The 14,370-nt window shown below is 38.9% G+C and overlaps 1 protein-coding gene across 3 annotated transcripts in view; it reads left to right on the top strand.

Annotated features, from left to right (window-relative positions):
• Positions 1-14,370, top strand: part of PITPNM3 (PITPNM family member 3) — a 34,047-nt gene that overhangs the window by 17,918 nt on the left and 1,759 nt on the right. For 2 of the 3 annotated variants that reach the window (XM_041425364.1, XM_041425365.1), the window contains 12 exons: positions 818-1,007; positions 2,646-2,765; positions 3,008-3,189; positions 4,475-4,644; positions 6,150-6,320; positions 7,394-7,588; positions 8,272-8,420; positions 10,011-10,127; positions 10,769-10,885; positions 12,041-12,189; positions 13,187-13,336; positions 14,167-14,350. In XM_041425364.1, coding sequence (XP_041281298.1) covers positions 818-1,007; positions 2,646-2,765; positions 3,008-3,189; positions 4,475-4,644; positions 6,150-6,320; positions 7,394-7,588; positions 8,272-8,420; positions 10,011-10,127; positions 10,769-10,885; positions 12,041-12,189; positions 13,187-13,336; positions 14,167-14,350 — 1,894 coding nt within the window. The remainder of the gene's footprint in view (positions 1-817; positions 1,008-2,645; positions 2,766-3,007; positions 3,190-4,474; positions 4,645-6,149; positions 6,321-7,393; positions 7,589-8,271; positions 8,421-10,010; positions 10,128-10,768; positions 10,886-12,040; positions 12,190-13,186; positions 13,337-14,166; positions 14,351-14,370) is intronic. The other variant, XM_041425366.1, reaches the window with a different exon arrangement.

Below are 14,370 nucleotides of genomic sequence, written 5' to 3'. Positions count from 1 at the left end.
GATCTTTCACCCTTTTCCAAGTGGCTGAATTTGTTTTAAAATAAATTTTTATTGGATGTATCCACTTCAGAAGTGGCTCTTCCTCAGCTGCTTTTCTTTAATCTCTAAAGGACAATCAACTTACTCTAAGAGAATTTGGCACGCACTGATGTGCCTTCCATCTTTAGCTCTCTGTGAGTTGTTTTCCCACTCATCAGTAAAAATCAGTCAAGACATGATCGACAGACTTACTGAGAAACTTGGGGGTACACATCCACTAAAGTAAAGCTGGCATTCTATCAAATTTCAGTTTGCATTTTCAATTAAGTCATCTCCTTTTTGTCAGATGTTACTATGCAAACATTTACTGTGATTGCAGAATGTGCAGCTTTGTTTCATCTTTTTGAAAAGATTGGACACTGGGAAAAATGTCTTAATATGCTTTTAAACAATACACCTGTCACACTTGTGTTCTAGGAAACTATTCCATTGTGATTGTTGAATTCTGCTCTCTGGTGTAGTGAGTTACTATATGGGGGGGGAACAAAAGCTGAAATGTAATCATGTCATTGCCATTTAAAATTATATCTAGTTGTATGTAGAGCAATTGCACCAAGTGTGTTTAATTACAGAAATGCTTTCTAGTGTGATCCCATTCACCTAAAGCAGTAATGCTTTGGTTTTTTTAAGGAGCTGAATTCTCTGAGAAAATGATCCTTCCTGTGTTTGCTCATTGCGAGCTGCAGTAGCGCAACCCATTTCTGTTAGTAATTGCTCATTCTCTAATGCTGTGTGCTGCCTCTTGTAGTTTTCCTGATGATAACATGTCCTTTTCTAGCCTAAATCCCTACAGCTATGATGAGAGCTGTCTCAGCAGCAGTGAAGACCACATCCCACTGGCTGCCTTGCCTTTGCTGGCTGTTTCATCTCCTCAGTACCAGGATGCTGTTGCCATGGTGATCAGTAGAGCCAATCAAGTTTATAATGAGTTTCTCAAATCTACTGATGGGGCTGGTTTTAATGGACAGGTAGGACTATTTTCTCTTACATCAAAGTAAAATGTCTTCAGGGCAAGGCTGTTTGGTTTTAAGCCATTATGTTGAGGGGTTTGAGTTATGAGTGTGGGACACTACAAATATGACCAGTGAATGTTAGCATGGGATCACCTACACAAAGTACCTTCTCCATGTCCAGCGCAAGACAGGCACTTTTGGAATCCTGTGCACTGTCTCTTGTGGATTTACTCATCTGGTGGAAGATTATATACATTCTTCCACAAGCATTTTGACTCCTAACCTCTTCCTTTGCCATAGTACAATAAGCAAGGTACATAGCAAACAAGCATGCCAGCCTGAGACAAATGGTCACCTGTGTTAATGAGTTCTTCAGACACAGCTGGTGGAAAAATTGGGACACCTTCAAGATCCTAAGAAATCCAATACTGAACAATTATTTCTTCTTTGCCTCCATCACTACTAGTAATAAAGCAATAGAGGCAAGATAGAAGACTCAGTTGCTAGCAGTGTTGCAGATTTCCTGTCTAATTCTGGGGAAATAATGTGATTTTTCTGGTGTGACCTACAAATCAGTGAAGTCACCTACAGGTTTCTGTCAGCTGACAGCAGCTGTCAGTTGTTGTTCCTGCTTTACCATCTTTAGATTACAAAACCTCCTGCTTCACATAGAAATATGATACCCTATGTGAGTTACTGATACTATTTTGTAGTGGGGCCATCGACAATGGCCAGAAACATGCACTTCCTTCAAGTACAGTGACCTCCACACTTCAGAAAAAGAAAGAAAATACATTTAATATAGAGTACAGTGTAAACTTTGAAGGGAAGCATGTGTCTTATTACACAAATTCTTTTCCATGGCACTAATAAGATTATGCTGTGATACATCAGTATTTTTAGACTAAAATTTGGTTGGAAGCCATTTTTACAATGCATAGTAAACTGTTCTTGATTATAACATAAAACCAGCCCAGCTGCAGTGACAGAACATTATGAAAGGTGAAATTTTGTAAAGAAGAATGATACCAGTTACAAAAACAATCTGAAAACTTTCTCAATAGAACTTTAGTGTTATGATTTTTTCCCTTGGCAAAGCTACAAAAAAGTCTCTCTTGTGGTTTACAACTAATGCGTGTTACTTATTGTGGAAGACTCTGCTTGACCTCTGTATGTTCCACAGAATTTTCACCATCAACTACAAGCACCGTTAAAATGGAAGTGACTTCTCTGTGCTCTCTAAAGTGCTTTGCTTTCTTCCTTAGACAGAAATTTGGCTCTGAATAAGCCCTGTACTGATTGAATGTCATATATCCTGACATGCGCCCTGTGTGGATCTTTCCTTTCATATTTTCGTCTCTTCTGTCAATTTGCATTCCAAGCTCATTAGATCAGAGATTGCCTTTTTTGATTTTATGTGTGGAACAAATTAACTCCCACTCGTCAAAATAGTCCCTGGCACAGATATTCTTCGCATAGGGCATATTTCTGGTGATAAAAGAAAGTAGAAAAAAAGTAGCTGCAATATAAACTGAAGTGTAAAAACCAGTAACAAGGGAATGAAGTAAGACAGAAACTCCTCTACAGTACTGTGATGCTTTTTGTCTCTTTTGAAAACACTTACTACGTCTCCAAAAAAAATCTTTTTTTCAGGTGTGTCTTATAGGTGACTGCATTGGAGGAATTTTGGGCTTTGATGCCATCTGCTATAATTCTAATACAGCTTACGAGAGTCGGAACAGTAGCAGGAGAGGAAGCATCAGCAGCATCCAGGTGAAGAGAAAAAAATACATAGAGCTGAAATAGATGCAGTCCATGGAGGAAATCAGCTTCATATAAACCAGGGAAATTTAGTCTTCATCTCTGTCCTTCTACTGCAAAGAGAAATTTTTAATCCCTTCCATCCTTTGTTGGATTAAGTGAGGTCATATGTATAAATGCAGGCATTTCATATAAGCTCTTTTGTATTTTATTATCTGCCTAAATCTTCCCGTTGCTCTGTTCTTTTTCTGAAGGATAATCCACTCCTGGCAGAGGACTCTGGTCTGGGTGACAGCAAACAGCTGAGCAAAAGCAATATTGACATCTCGGGAATCCTGGAGGATGAGAAGCAAAGGCCACCGCTGCCTCGGAAGCAGAGTGACTCATCCACTTACGAGTGTGACACCATAACCCAGCATCATGCATTCCTGTCCAGGTAACCAGTGGGCTTGCCATTGAAAGGAACCTGTCAGCACCAGAACACAGAGGCATTGTTATTGTTTGTGATATGTTTCTGGAGGTTTGCTTAAAGTTCTTGTCTCTCCCTCAAAGAAAACTATGGATTTAGCGGGTCTAGTATGAACATGCTCACATCTGGAAAGTTTTTTATTTAATACTTTATTCAGTTGTGAGGGTTTTGAACATGCAAAAATGAATGCACAAAGTTTTACTTCTTCAGTTCGCCACTCAAAACAAGATGGATTAATACTTTATAATTATAAATTTCTGTTACCCATTTCTTTTTAACGATCCCTTTGACTTCACTTTCAGGACTTTTATTATTCTCTAGTGAGATAATTGCTTTAGCTTCTCCCACTGGTCTATAAGCTATTCAGATCAGCCTTAAAGCAACAACAAAAAAAATCCCTGCATAAACATTTGGCTTAAATGAGGAGGGGACTAGGGGGAGAAGTTAACTTAGTTTTCCTTTATCCTGAAAAGCCTTTGAAATACATGGGATGGGAACATAAGCATTCCCTTTGTCTCATTGTTCCTGCTGGTTCTAAGCTTTTTTTTTTTTTTTTACTTACCTGAACTATTCAGGTTTTTGTTTCCTCTGTCTATCTTCCTATTACCTTTATTTCATTGTGAGTGATGCAGAGGAGGAAGACTTACTGTGTGTTGAAGTTGCAGTTCTGCTGGAGTTGAGTATAGTGTAGACTTACTACTGTGCTTTACTTCAAGTCTGGCATTTTTCTTAGTAGCAGATTAAGGTAATTCTGTAGTCTTGCTTTGACTGAATGTCCTTTGCTTTGTTTTTGTTGACTATTCTGCATTTATTTTGAAACCATTGCATTTTCTGGATGTCAGTGTGTTGTAGAATGTTTTTCCTCTGAGACACAATGGTTGTTTTTCTCTTACCTGCGACTGAAAACATGAAGATTTGTTTGGTCAGTCACTTTTAGGTTCTTTTACAGGAGAAATACTGTGTTATATTTAAAACAGTAGACTTGAATAGTCATGATCCTGGCAAAACTTTATCAAGTATTGTGTAGAATAATTGCAGGAAACTCTTGCATATTGAAGGCAGTAAATTTACTGAATATCTGCCCTGAAAATCATGGCTGCTATACTGCAATATCATTTTACAATTTTAAAGTGTATTGCTTGGATCTAAATGCCATTGCTAGAGCTTTCTAAGCATCCTGTTTTGGGAATGTTTTGGGTTTTTTTCTGAATGCCCTCTTTATTACTTTTGATTCAATATTTTCTTTGTTCAGCATCCACTCAAGTGTGTTGAAAGATGGTGCAGACCTTCCTCCTGTGGATTCCAGTCTCTCAGAAGTAAATCTGGGCCGATTCGAATTTGAGGTGTCTGATTTCTTCCTTTTTGGGTCACCGCTTGGTTTGGTGCTGGCCATGAGGAGCACTGTTCTGCCTGGTCTGGATGGTAAGTTCTTCTTGGGGTTGAAATACAGGATGCATAAAGACCTTTGTAAACAAAGAGGCTCACACAAAAAGGAGGTAAATAAAGGAGCCTAGTTAAAGTCAGGGAGTGAGGTAAGTTTCTTCCTTTAAGAGATGGGAATGTTAATGTAGGTAGGTACAGAGGTGATGAGGATTGCTCCGGGAATGTCACTGCTCACTTACAAAAGTGTGTTGTAAGTTCTGCTGTTAATTATATACTCCATGTCATACATCATGAAGCTCACACTTCAGCAAGGATCAGTCCTTGAAATCAATACCAACAATAACATCTCTGCTTGGTTCAGCATTACCTCTTGTTCATGTCTGGCTTTGTGGGTGGGTTTGGTCCTTGGGTGTGTTGCTTGTGAGCCATTCTTCCTCTCTAGTAACAGAGCCTAGTGACCAGACACACAGAGGATTTTTAAAATTTTATTTCTAAAGCATCTGGATTTTTAAAGTTTTTCAGTTAAAAGATTGCTTTTCATTATTTGGCACATGCTTTGTATGGTATGAGCTTTGGATAACACAGCATCTTTATAGGAAATGCTGCATTCGTTCGTCAGGTGAGGGAGAAGATCTGTTGCAATAATGACAAGAGACAACAATTCAGGACTCCCAAGGGTTTGGTTTTTTTTTTTCCTAGCCAGTTCTTTCCCCAGTCTCTGCTCTGCTACCCTCCAGGCTCTTTGAAAGGAAAATTTCATGTTAGTTACTAGTATTTTAAACTATTTTCTTCAAATTAGCTCTCACTTCCATCCTTCCTCGGGTATCCTGCAAAGGAGTATGCTTTGAAAGCAGCTCAACTGATGGGCATTTCAAACACATTCTGAGGTGAGCAGTGTCTACTTGAAGCATAATTAGTCTTTAGAGGTGCATATGATGAAAGAATCCCATTTTAAAATGATAATTGTGACACAGTTGAGAGGCAAACAGACAAATCTATCATACAGACAGTTGGAAATTAGCTGAGAAGAGTCAGATACCCTCTTCACTGAAATGAAGGGTGGAAAGCTACCTGAAAATGTGACAAGTAAAATTCAGATGTATTTATTTATTTGTTTTGTTAGAATTAGTTTTTATAATATAAGGGGAGGTTCTGCTGTCCCCTAGGTTTAAGTCCTCGGGGTGACACAAGCCCATCAGACTGTTTTGCTGGTATATATTTGAAGTGCTGAGCATCACAGCTATAATGCTCAGTATTGTATTTACAAGATTCTTAAACTCTTTTTCATTTCTTGCTTTATTCTGTTCCTCTTCTGCTGCTCTTCACATTTCCTATGTGCCTGCATTTCAGATTGTGATGTCTCTGTAAACTCCGATGCAGTGAAGTGTTCTTTACATATGAAATAGGAAACAATTCAATTTGGCCAGCTGTGTGCTAATCTGGAGTTTGCAGAAGACTGTATTAACTATGTTTCTGTACAGACTCCATGAAAATTGTAAAGCAGCAATACTGACCTCTTTTTCTCTATCTTATTCTCATCCAAGTATGCCAGGTCCGACCAGCCTGCAGCCAAGTTTACAGCTTCTTTCACTCTGCTGACCCCTCTGCCTGCAGACTTGAACCACTGTTGGAGAAAAGATTCCATCTTCTTCCTCCATTCAGTGTCCCACGGTACCAGAGATACCCACTAGGGGATGGAAGATCTCACCAGTTAGGTATAGTGCCTGTTTTCGTAGCTCTCATTGCCTGTTGATCTCTTAAGTGTTCTCTCCTTATACAGCTCAAGAGAATTTGAAATAGCAATGTGCCAGCATGCTAAAAACAAGTCATCTGAGTGGCAACAAGACTGAGTAGCACAGACATACTTAGCAAGTGTGGAACCAAAGAAGATTACTAAGAAAAGAATTATTCTTATGCATGAGGTTTGTGATACTAGTTGTGTTAAAGAGGAGTTTGAAGGCGATACCACTGTTGTAGTTGAAATGTCACTTGGAAAATTCCATCTTTGACTATCATTTAAAACAATTTATTTTTACAGTTAGTTGATCTATGCCTAGATCTTCACGTGTTGTTTCTTTTGGTCACTTGTGGTTGGTTTGTTGTAGATATCTACTAGGACAAATAAGACCACTGAGCAGTCTTGATTGCACTTCTCCTAGGTGGGTTACTAAGCAACAGTTGCATTGGTAATGAAGATTTGAAGCCAGGAAAAAAAAAATAGATTGATTTCTGGGGAAGAAAGAGGAAGGGGTGGATGAGCAAGGTGCTAGTAGAAGGAATTGTGCTTTTCTGACTTGATAGAAAATAAGGTAAAATCATATAGGCATTAAGTATCTTTGACTTGTCATGGTATGCAAAAAAGGACATTTTGCTTATGTCAGAAAGAGGACCAGAGAAGTATCACAGACTCCCAGGGCTATGTAGTTCTTCTCAGAAAATGACTTTAAGATTAGTAGGGTTGAGTGTGAAGTAAAATGGCATCCCAGCGTCACTACCCAGTTTGGAAGATCCTGGCCAAAAACACCCAGCTGCTATTGCACGTTCATGGCAGTAGGGTGTGTGCTTTCTCCATACAGTCATGCTATGTCATGCTATTCTCACTCTGAAGGAGGAAGTTTCATCCATGGGCATTAAATGTAATGTCATTCAGGAAAACGCTCATTAGCCCTGCATTTAAAAATAAATGAATAAATAAAGAAATAAGATACACACACAAACATTGGTTTCAAAACCATGGTGTGCATCCTTTTTTTTTTTTAATTGTTATTTTAATTTTTGAAACATGCAGGTGATGCTCTTCACAACCACAGTGGTCTGTTCCTTGAGAATAGCTCTTTGAACATACCGTTCTCTCAGGAGAGTCCTGGATCTCCAAATGCATCTGATCACCCACAAGGGAAAACAAGAAAGCTGAGCTTGGCCAGCACAAACAGTGAAAACTCGGGGTCAACTGAAAGCTTGCCATCAGCATGCCTCACCAACAGTGAGTGAAGCTTGGTGCCATGTGCTGTTGGATATGGCAACAGCCTTTCCCTTCACATTGTTTCTGTGAAAAAGTTGATTATGAAAAGATAACTGCTTGGAATCTGGGGAGAAGGAGAACAGCCCAAGTTTCTGCAATTTTATATAACATAAGTTAGCTTTCTTTTCTGTTTGTAATGAGATAGATAAAGTAATAGAAAAGAAGTCGCAGTTTTGTATTACGGTGTTCCTCATAACTAGCCACAGGAGTTTCATAGTAACAGGGGTTTATGGTCATGTTCCAGGCATGAAGCAGTGTAGGTAAATAAGGGTTGTATCTCTCTCTCTCTCTCAATATTTGCTTCACTGTTTGGTAGGCATTTGCAATTCTTACCTATGACATGATCATAAAAGTAATAGTCTTTCACTGTACATTTTCCATGGACCAGAAAGCAGTGGGGATCATGCTGAACTGATTTCTGCTTCCCAAAACTTGGACCCAGAAGAACTCTTTAGATGTCAGGCTGTTAAGTGATGATGCAGTCAGTAAAAACTGTATTTTTTTGAATGATAGATACCTTTAACAGACTTAATATGTCAAGATTATGAAAGCAGAAGACCTAATTCCATTATCTAGCTTAAAATGAAGACAGCAAGAAATTACTGATATAGAAATGTTATGCTATTTTGTTTCATTTTTTGTAGTTACTGCAAAGTGGTGGGGAACAAAACGAATAGATTATGCCTTGTATTGTCCAGATGTGCTGACAGCCTTTCCAACAGTGGCCCTGCCACATCTCTTTCATGCCAGCTACTGGGAATCAACAGATGTTGTGGCCTTCATCTTAAGACAGGTAACTGATTTTTTTTTTTTTTCTCTCTGCAGCAGATAACCTTGTGATTGTCAATTTTTCAAGGGTCAGTCTTTAAATCTTTAGGTCAGTTAGATGGCTGAGTGTGGATGCATTGCATACAAGTGCATTTAGGAGTGACAGATATGGATTTATTGGAGAGGTAAAGGGGACAATGAGCCCACCATTAGCATTGCTGACTTTGCGAGCAGTAATAACGTGCCTTTATGCATATCTCACCCCTCCCGTGCCCCAGATCAGTATAACCCTGTATTATATATTAATTTTGTCCTGTTTTTGAAGGAATAGGCTATCTCCAGCCTTACATCATTATATATCTCCCTGTTAAGTATCAAATTACCAGCATACATCTGATAGTAAAGCAGTTTGAAAGTACTGCTTCCATAAGAAAGTCGAGTCTCTCCTTTACAGGACACTTTCCTAGCCTTGTAAGCACATTACAGCTTTTAGAATTTAATCAGCCTTTCAAGCATTTAGAACGTATCTCTAAAGCAGTATGTGAGCTACAGCTCTACATAAAGGACTAGTTAGTTCCAGTACAGTCTGGACCTTCTGCCCTTGTTGGGGGTTGAGAATGAGACTAATGGCTCCTGAATGCCCTGTGCCCTGCATATATTGCCTGCACATTACCTCTAGTGAATAGAATTTATGCCAATTTGTTAAAAACCATGCTTACTTCTCAGCATTACTGTAATTCGTTGCAAGCCAGCTGCTTTGCTGACCCTCATTGCAGCATGATTTTACTCAAGGGACTTCATATAAAACATCTTCTAAAATGGTTCTAGACCACTCTTCTAGCAAGGGCACCGAGATTGTAAAACTTCAGCACAGAAAACCAGCTGTTCAACTTGAAAAATTTGCTAATCTGTTTCTCATTCAAAATAGCTATTTGAGATTTCAGGTTCATCCCACAGATTTCAGTGAGACAGGGCTTCTGGTTTCAATTGAAATGTGGCATAACCCACACCCAGATTCTGAATTCTGTGGGTTGTGTCCTGAAATCTGAGTTGGACGTGAAAGTTTCTGGGTAAATGTGTGATATTTACGTTTTAAGAATGTGTATGACAGTGGGTCCTTGTGGGTCCCTACCTATCACCTATTGAAGCAGTAATACCCAAAAGGGATAAGAAACATTCTCTCTGAGTAGATGTGTAGAAAATCAATACAGATGAAGTCAGGAGTCTGATGTCTACCCCATAAAGGACATTAAAAATGCTTCTGTGGTTTTATGCTGCTTTACTGTCTTTGCAGACCCTAATCAAGACAATGTGACTTGTCACTTGATACCATCCTAATGTTTTCACCATTTTCTGTGGAGGAATGTGCAGGCTCTGCTGTGAATGAAAAAGCTGTTCAATAACTATTTGAAATTAAGTATTGGCCAACAGAGTGAAAGCAGTTTCTTTGTCTGTGCAGTTTTTGTGAACGTACAGCTTTACTTCTCTACTTCCATTGTGCTTTTGGCTCTGCAGTGTCACTCAACTGGGGCAGCAGTGTAATTTCTTTTTCTTTGCCAAGTACCAGGACTTGCCAGGGCACAAGCTATTTATTAAAATATTAATATAATTTCAGGTGATGAGGTATGAAAATGTAAATTTCAAAGAAAATGACAACCTGGATCCAGAAACACTAAGTCCATCCAATCCACGAGAAAAATGGCTACGCAAGAGGACACATGTCAAATTGAGGGTAAGTTTAACTCTGAATATATATGGCAGCTATGGAACATGGGTTTGGCAGAAATTTAAGTCGAGTTTGATCTCCCTGAGTAAGATGAATATCACTAAAGAGCTGAAAACTGATAACGTAATCCAGAGGCAGGCAAATTAATGGTTAGGGAATATGAGCAATTTCCTCTTGGTTTATCACTTCATGTTGGGAGAAAGTATATTTCTTTCTTTAAATAACAGACAGGCTCTCAGTTTCCATTATACAAAGAGGTTTCTTTTATGCTAGACAAATCCATAAGCCAAGCAAATCTGTTTCCTACTTTCTTCAGGTGCTAAGTCAATTAGTAACGTCAGTTAAAATGCATGTGCCTGCACATAATTATGTGACTCTGTGGCACCGCTTGAAGTGAAAAAGAATTGGCTTTCCTTTAAATGTTCTCTCTTATTTGGTCATCTTGAGTACTCTCTCTAGAAAGTCTATTCAGGAACCCACCATTAGTAGAAATTGGGCTCTGGCTGAAATGGGACTGCAGTGCACTTCATGTACCTCAGACATACTGTCCAGGACTGTGTTTTTGTGTCACTGTTCTTACAAAATAGAGACAGCAGCTTTGTGACAAACACCAACAGCCCCCTTCCCATCTTCTGCTCTTATTTCAGAATGTGACTGCTAATCACCGAGCTAATGATGTCATTGCAGCAGAAGATGGTCCTCAGGTACTGGTTGGGCGCTTCATGTATGGACCTCTGGACATGGTGGCTTTAACAGGTGAAAAGGTGAAGTCTGAGTAATCCATTTTCTTAGTTTTACTTGAAACAGTTGTTGAATGTAGCACACACATACAGTGTCAGAGAAGGCCTCACAGTGAGGGGAAATGTCACTAGCCCCCTACTACTTAAGCAGAGATGTGCTATAAAGTGGGCTTTCCTGATATCTGACCTTTTTCTGAGATCTCATCTCTCTTACCTGATCATGGCTGTCTCCTTTGGTTGGTGGTGAGTGTGCTGTACAGTGGCTTCTGAACCTGCCATCCAGCTGTGCCACCTACTGGAGACAGCTTTCCGAGGAAGAAGGAAAAAGAATTTTATAGTAGTTGACAAAGCAGTAAAAGAAAACCATGTATCACCCTATCCAAGTAAAACAGCTAGATAAAAGAATAGGCATTCTAGAAGCTAGGTGGCTGCTGTATCTTACACATGGGCAAGTAAAGATTAGTTTTAGAAATTAGTAGTAATGGGACACAATTGAAACAGTCATTCCTAAAGCTGCCTGCAGAAACCAGGCGTACAGCTAATGAAGCCGAGCATCAAGTGAACACATTTTTTCATATTCACTGAGATTGTAGGAGTCTCTGTGCAAATTAAGAGAGCAATGCTGCTGAGCTGAGAGCAAAACTGAAGCGTGTAGGCTTCGCTTGGCCTGTTTCAGGTCTAGCAGATTATTTCATATCCTTTATGTTAATTTTGATTAAATATTTCAGTTGAAATTGATGAAATCTTTTGATAATTTGAACTGTTTTGTAGGAAAGATTTCGTCTCAATAACCAGATGCAGCGTGGTTTTTTTTGTAGGTTTAGTGTGCGAAAAGGTAATATAGCCATGCAAGATAAAATTGTCTTTTTCCTAGTTTAGGGCTCCTCCCAGATTTCTGACCTCTGTGTTTGACACATGCAGTGCTTAGATCGGGGCTTTACATTATGAAGACAATAAATTATGAAGGCAATAAACTCTTGTATGTTAGAAAGCATTTGCTTATTGAGAGGACTCTCTTTGAAGTTCTTAGTGAATAATGAAGTTCCTTCAAACTTCCTTGTAAGCTTTGACTACCAACCACGGTTGGAGATACTAATATTATCTAGGCTTGGCAGGCCTTGCCCATAGCGGGCATTTTGTTGACTGTCACACTAGATTAGTGTTTCATTGCTTTTGCAGGTGGATATCTTCATAATGACTGAGCCATCTTCGGGCAGGTGGGTGTATTTTGACACAGAGATATCCAACAGCAGTGGACGAATATCCTACAATATACCTGAACAGAAGAGACTGAGAGTTGGTGTGTATCCCATCAAAATGGTGGTCAGGTAATAACTCCAAACTGGAACTAAAGCTTTGATGGGTTGTGGTGATCAGGAAGGAACTTCAAAACTGAGTAAAAACATCATTTGATTCCCTGCTTGGGAGATTAAATCAATGAGGAGAATTTAGCTGAAACAGAATGTGTTGTTATCTAGCAGTTAACAAAGTCCAAAGTCATCTTACAATCCTATTTAGTGCAACTTGAGAAGGAGAAAATGTTTTACCTCAGTTTAATAAAAAAGGCAATCAATTCAAGAAAATAAACGCAAATAAAATTATATTCAAAAAAGAAGATTTAGAATGCAGGAAGTTTCAAAGAGGAACAAAATAAATTGCCCTGTCTTTGTTCATTAGGCTGTGAGCACATATTGTAGGAATCTTCATCACCAGACATGAATGTGGTCTTTAGATTGCAGGTTTTAGGGAACGTGAAGTGGTGGGGTGGGAAGAGCTTTGGATTTCCTTGTCATTTATCCATTTTTTAACATCCAGTTCTCTTGGGGAAAATACATTATAAGGAAATGGTTTTCACATGTCCTTCCATGACAAGAGTGATGTATGACTGCATTGTTTTTTGTTTGTTTGTTTGCTGCTTTTGTTTTTTGTTTTTTACTTTTCTCAACTGGCATTCCCATTGCAAGGGGGGATATTTGCAAGAATAGAGAGTGGCAAATGTCCATATTACCAACTGAAAGCTTGTGGAGAAAGTTTGAGTAGTAATTACAGTACTTCAAGGTGGTTTGTGGGGTTTTTTCCTAATCCTTTTGGTTATTTGTATGCATGTGATTTCTTATTAAGATCAGCTTCCAAATTTCTCTCTCTATTTCCTGAAAGTGTAAGTTTCGATTGTCACATGTAAGACTGAAATCAGAAGCCATATTTGGCAGTGATTTTTAAAGCTGTAGGTCTAGAAAGATCTAATTTCAAATCTTAACTAGAACATGCAGAAAATACTTTCTGACATTTTGCTTTTTAAATTAATTTATTGCTTCGACTCTGCAGAGGGGACCAGAGCAGTGCAGCAAGTTACCTGACTGTACTGCCCCGAGGGATGGAATGTGTTGTGTTCAGCATTGATGGTTCCTTTGCAGCAAGTGTTTCAATTATGGGAAGTGACCCCAAAGTCCGAGCGGGGGCCGTTGATGTTGTCAGGTAAATGAGGTGTGAACACTTCAAATCTCTGACTTCCTGCTTTGAGCACTGTGGGAAGGAAAAAGGTTGTCATACTAAACAGACAGCAGTTTTCTAACGGCCAAGATTCTCTGCAGATACATTTCTATATTTTCTTGCACAGCACATCTGCCTGAATTTCAGAGCAATATTAGAGTCCTGTGAATTACATTGAAATTTGTAGTTTAAATTGCCTAAAGATAAAAAGTTGCTTTGTGGCAATATGATTGTGAAGTGTGTGCAGTGAGTTAATAATGATTCCATGTGTATTTTGTGTTTCACTAATTTCAAATAAGGACATATTTGTACTTAAAAAATATCAGTTGTCAGGAATACAAGAATGTTTTTTGGAGGAAAAATTAAAAGGCCTTTTAATTCATTATTGCAGGTCTGTTAATGTTGCACTGGATGGGAAAAGGCAATTCTAACTTTGGGACTTGCATGAGAATGTAGATACGTCAGTTTTCAAGGGTTTCCATTCCTTATAGCTGAAATGGCAGGAAATCCCATTAAAGATTTCAAAAGTAGCAGTACCCGATGTGTTGCAAGGTTTATTCTAAGTGTATTTTTGAATGGCTCTCATATTTTAGATAATATTTTGTACAAGTATGTCTCTTGCTTTCCTTCACCTCCCCCAAGGTGTAGACATTATTACTTAGTTTCTTGATTGGAGCAGAGACTTAGGCATGCTGCTTTTCACTTGTTGAAGGGTATCATATGACTTCTAACTGGTCTGGAAAAAGATGCTGACCTGACCTGTGAGTATTGTTTCCCTTTCTGCACTTAAATAATTTAACTGCTTCTTCTGACAGGCATTGGCAGGACCTGGGATATCTGATTATCTATATCACCGGCCGTCCAGATATGCAGAAACAGCGTGTAGTTTCGTGGTTGTCCCAACACAATTTCCCACAAGGGATGATCTTCTTCTCAGATGGACTTGTTCACGACCCACTGCGACAAAAGACTATTTTTCTCCGGAATCTCATGCAAGAGGTACTAGAAACCTATTTATG

Source organism: Onychostruthus taczanowskii, unplaced genomic scaffold (assembly GCF_017590055.1).
Source record: "Onychostruthus taczanowskii isolate IOZ18803 unplaced genomic scaffold, ASM1759005v1 scaffold89, whole genome shotgun sequence".
NCBI lineage: Eukaryota > Metazoa > Chordata > Aves > Passeriformes > Passeridae > Onychostruthus > Onychostruthus taczanowskii.
The sequence above is the reverse complement of the archived record's forward strand: the minus strand, read 5'-3'. Positions and strand labels throughout refer to the sequence as shown.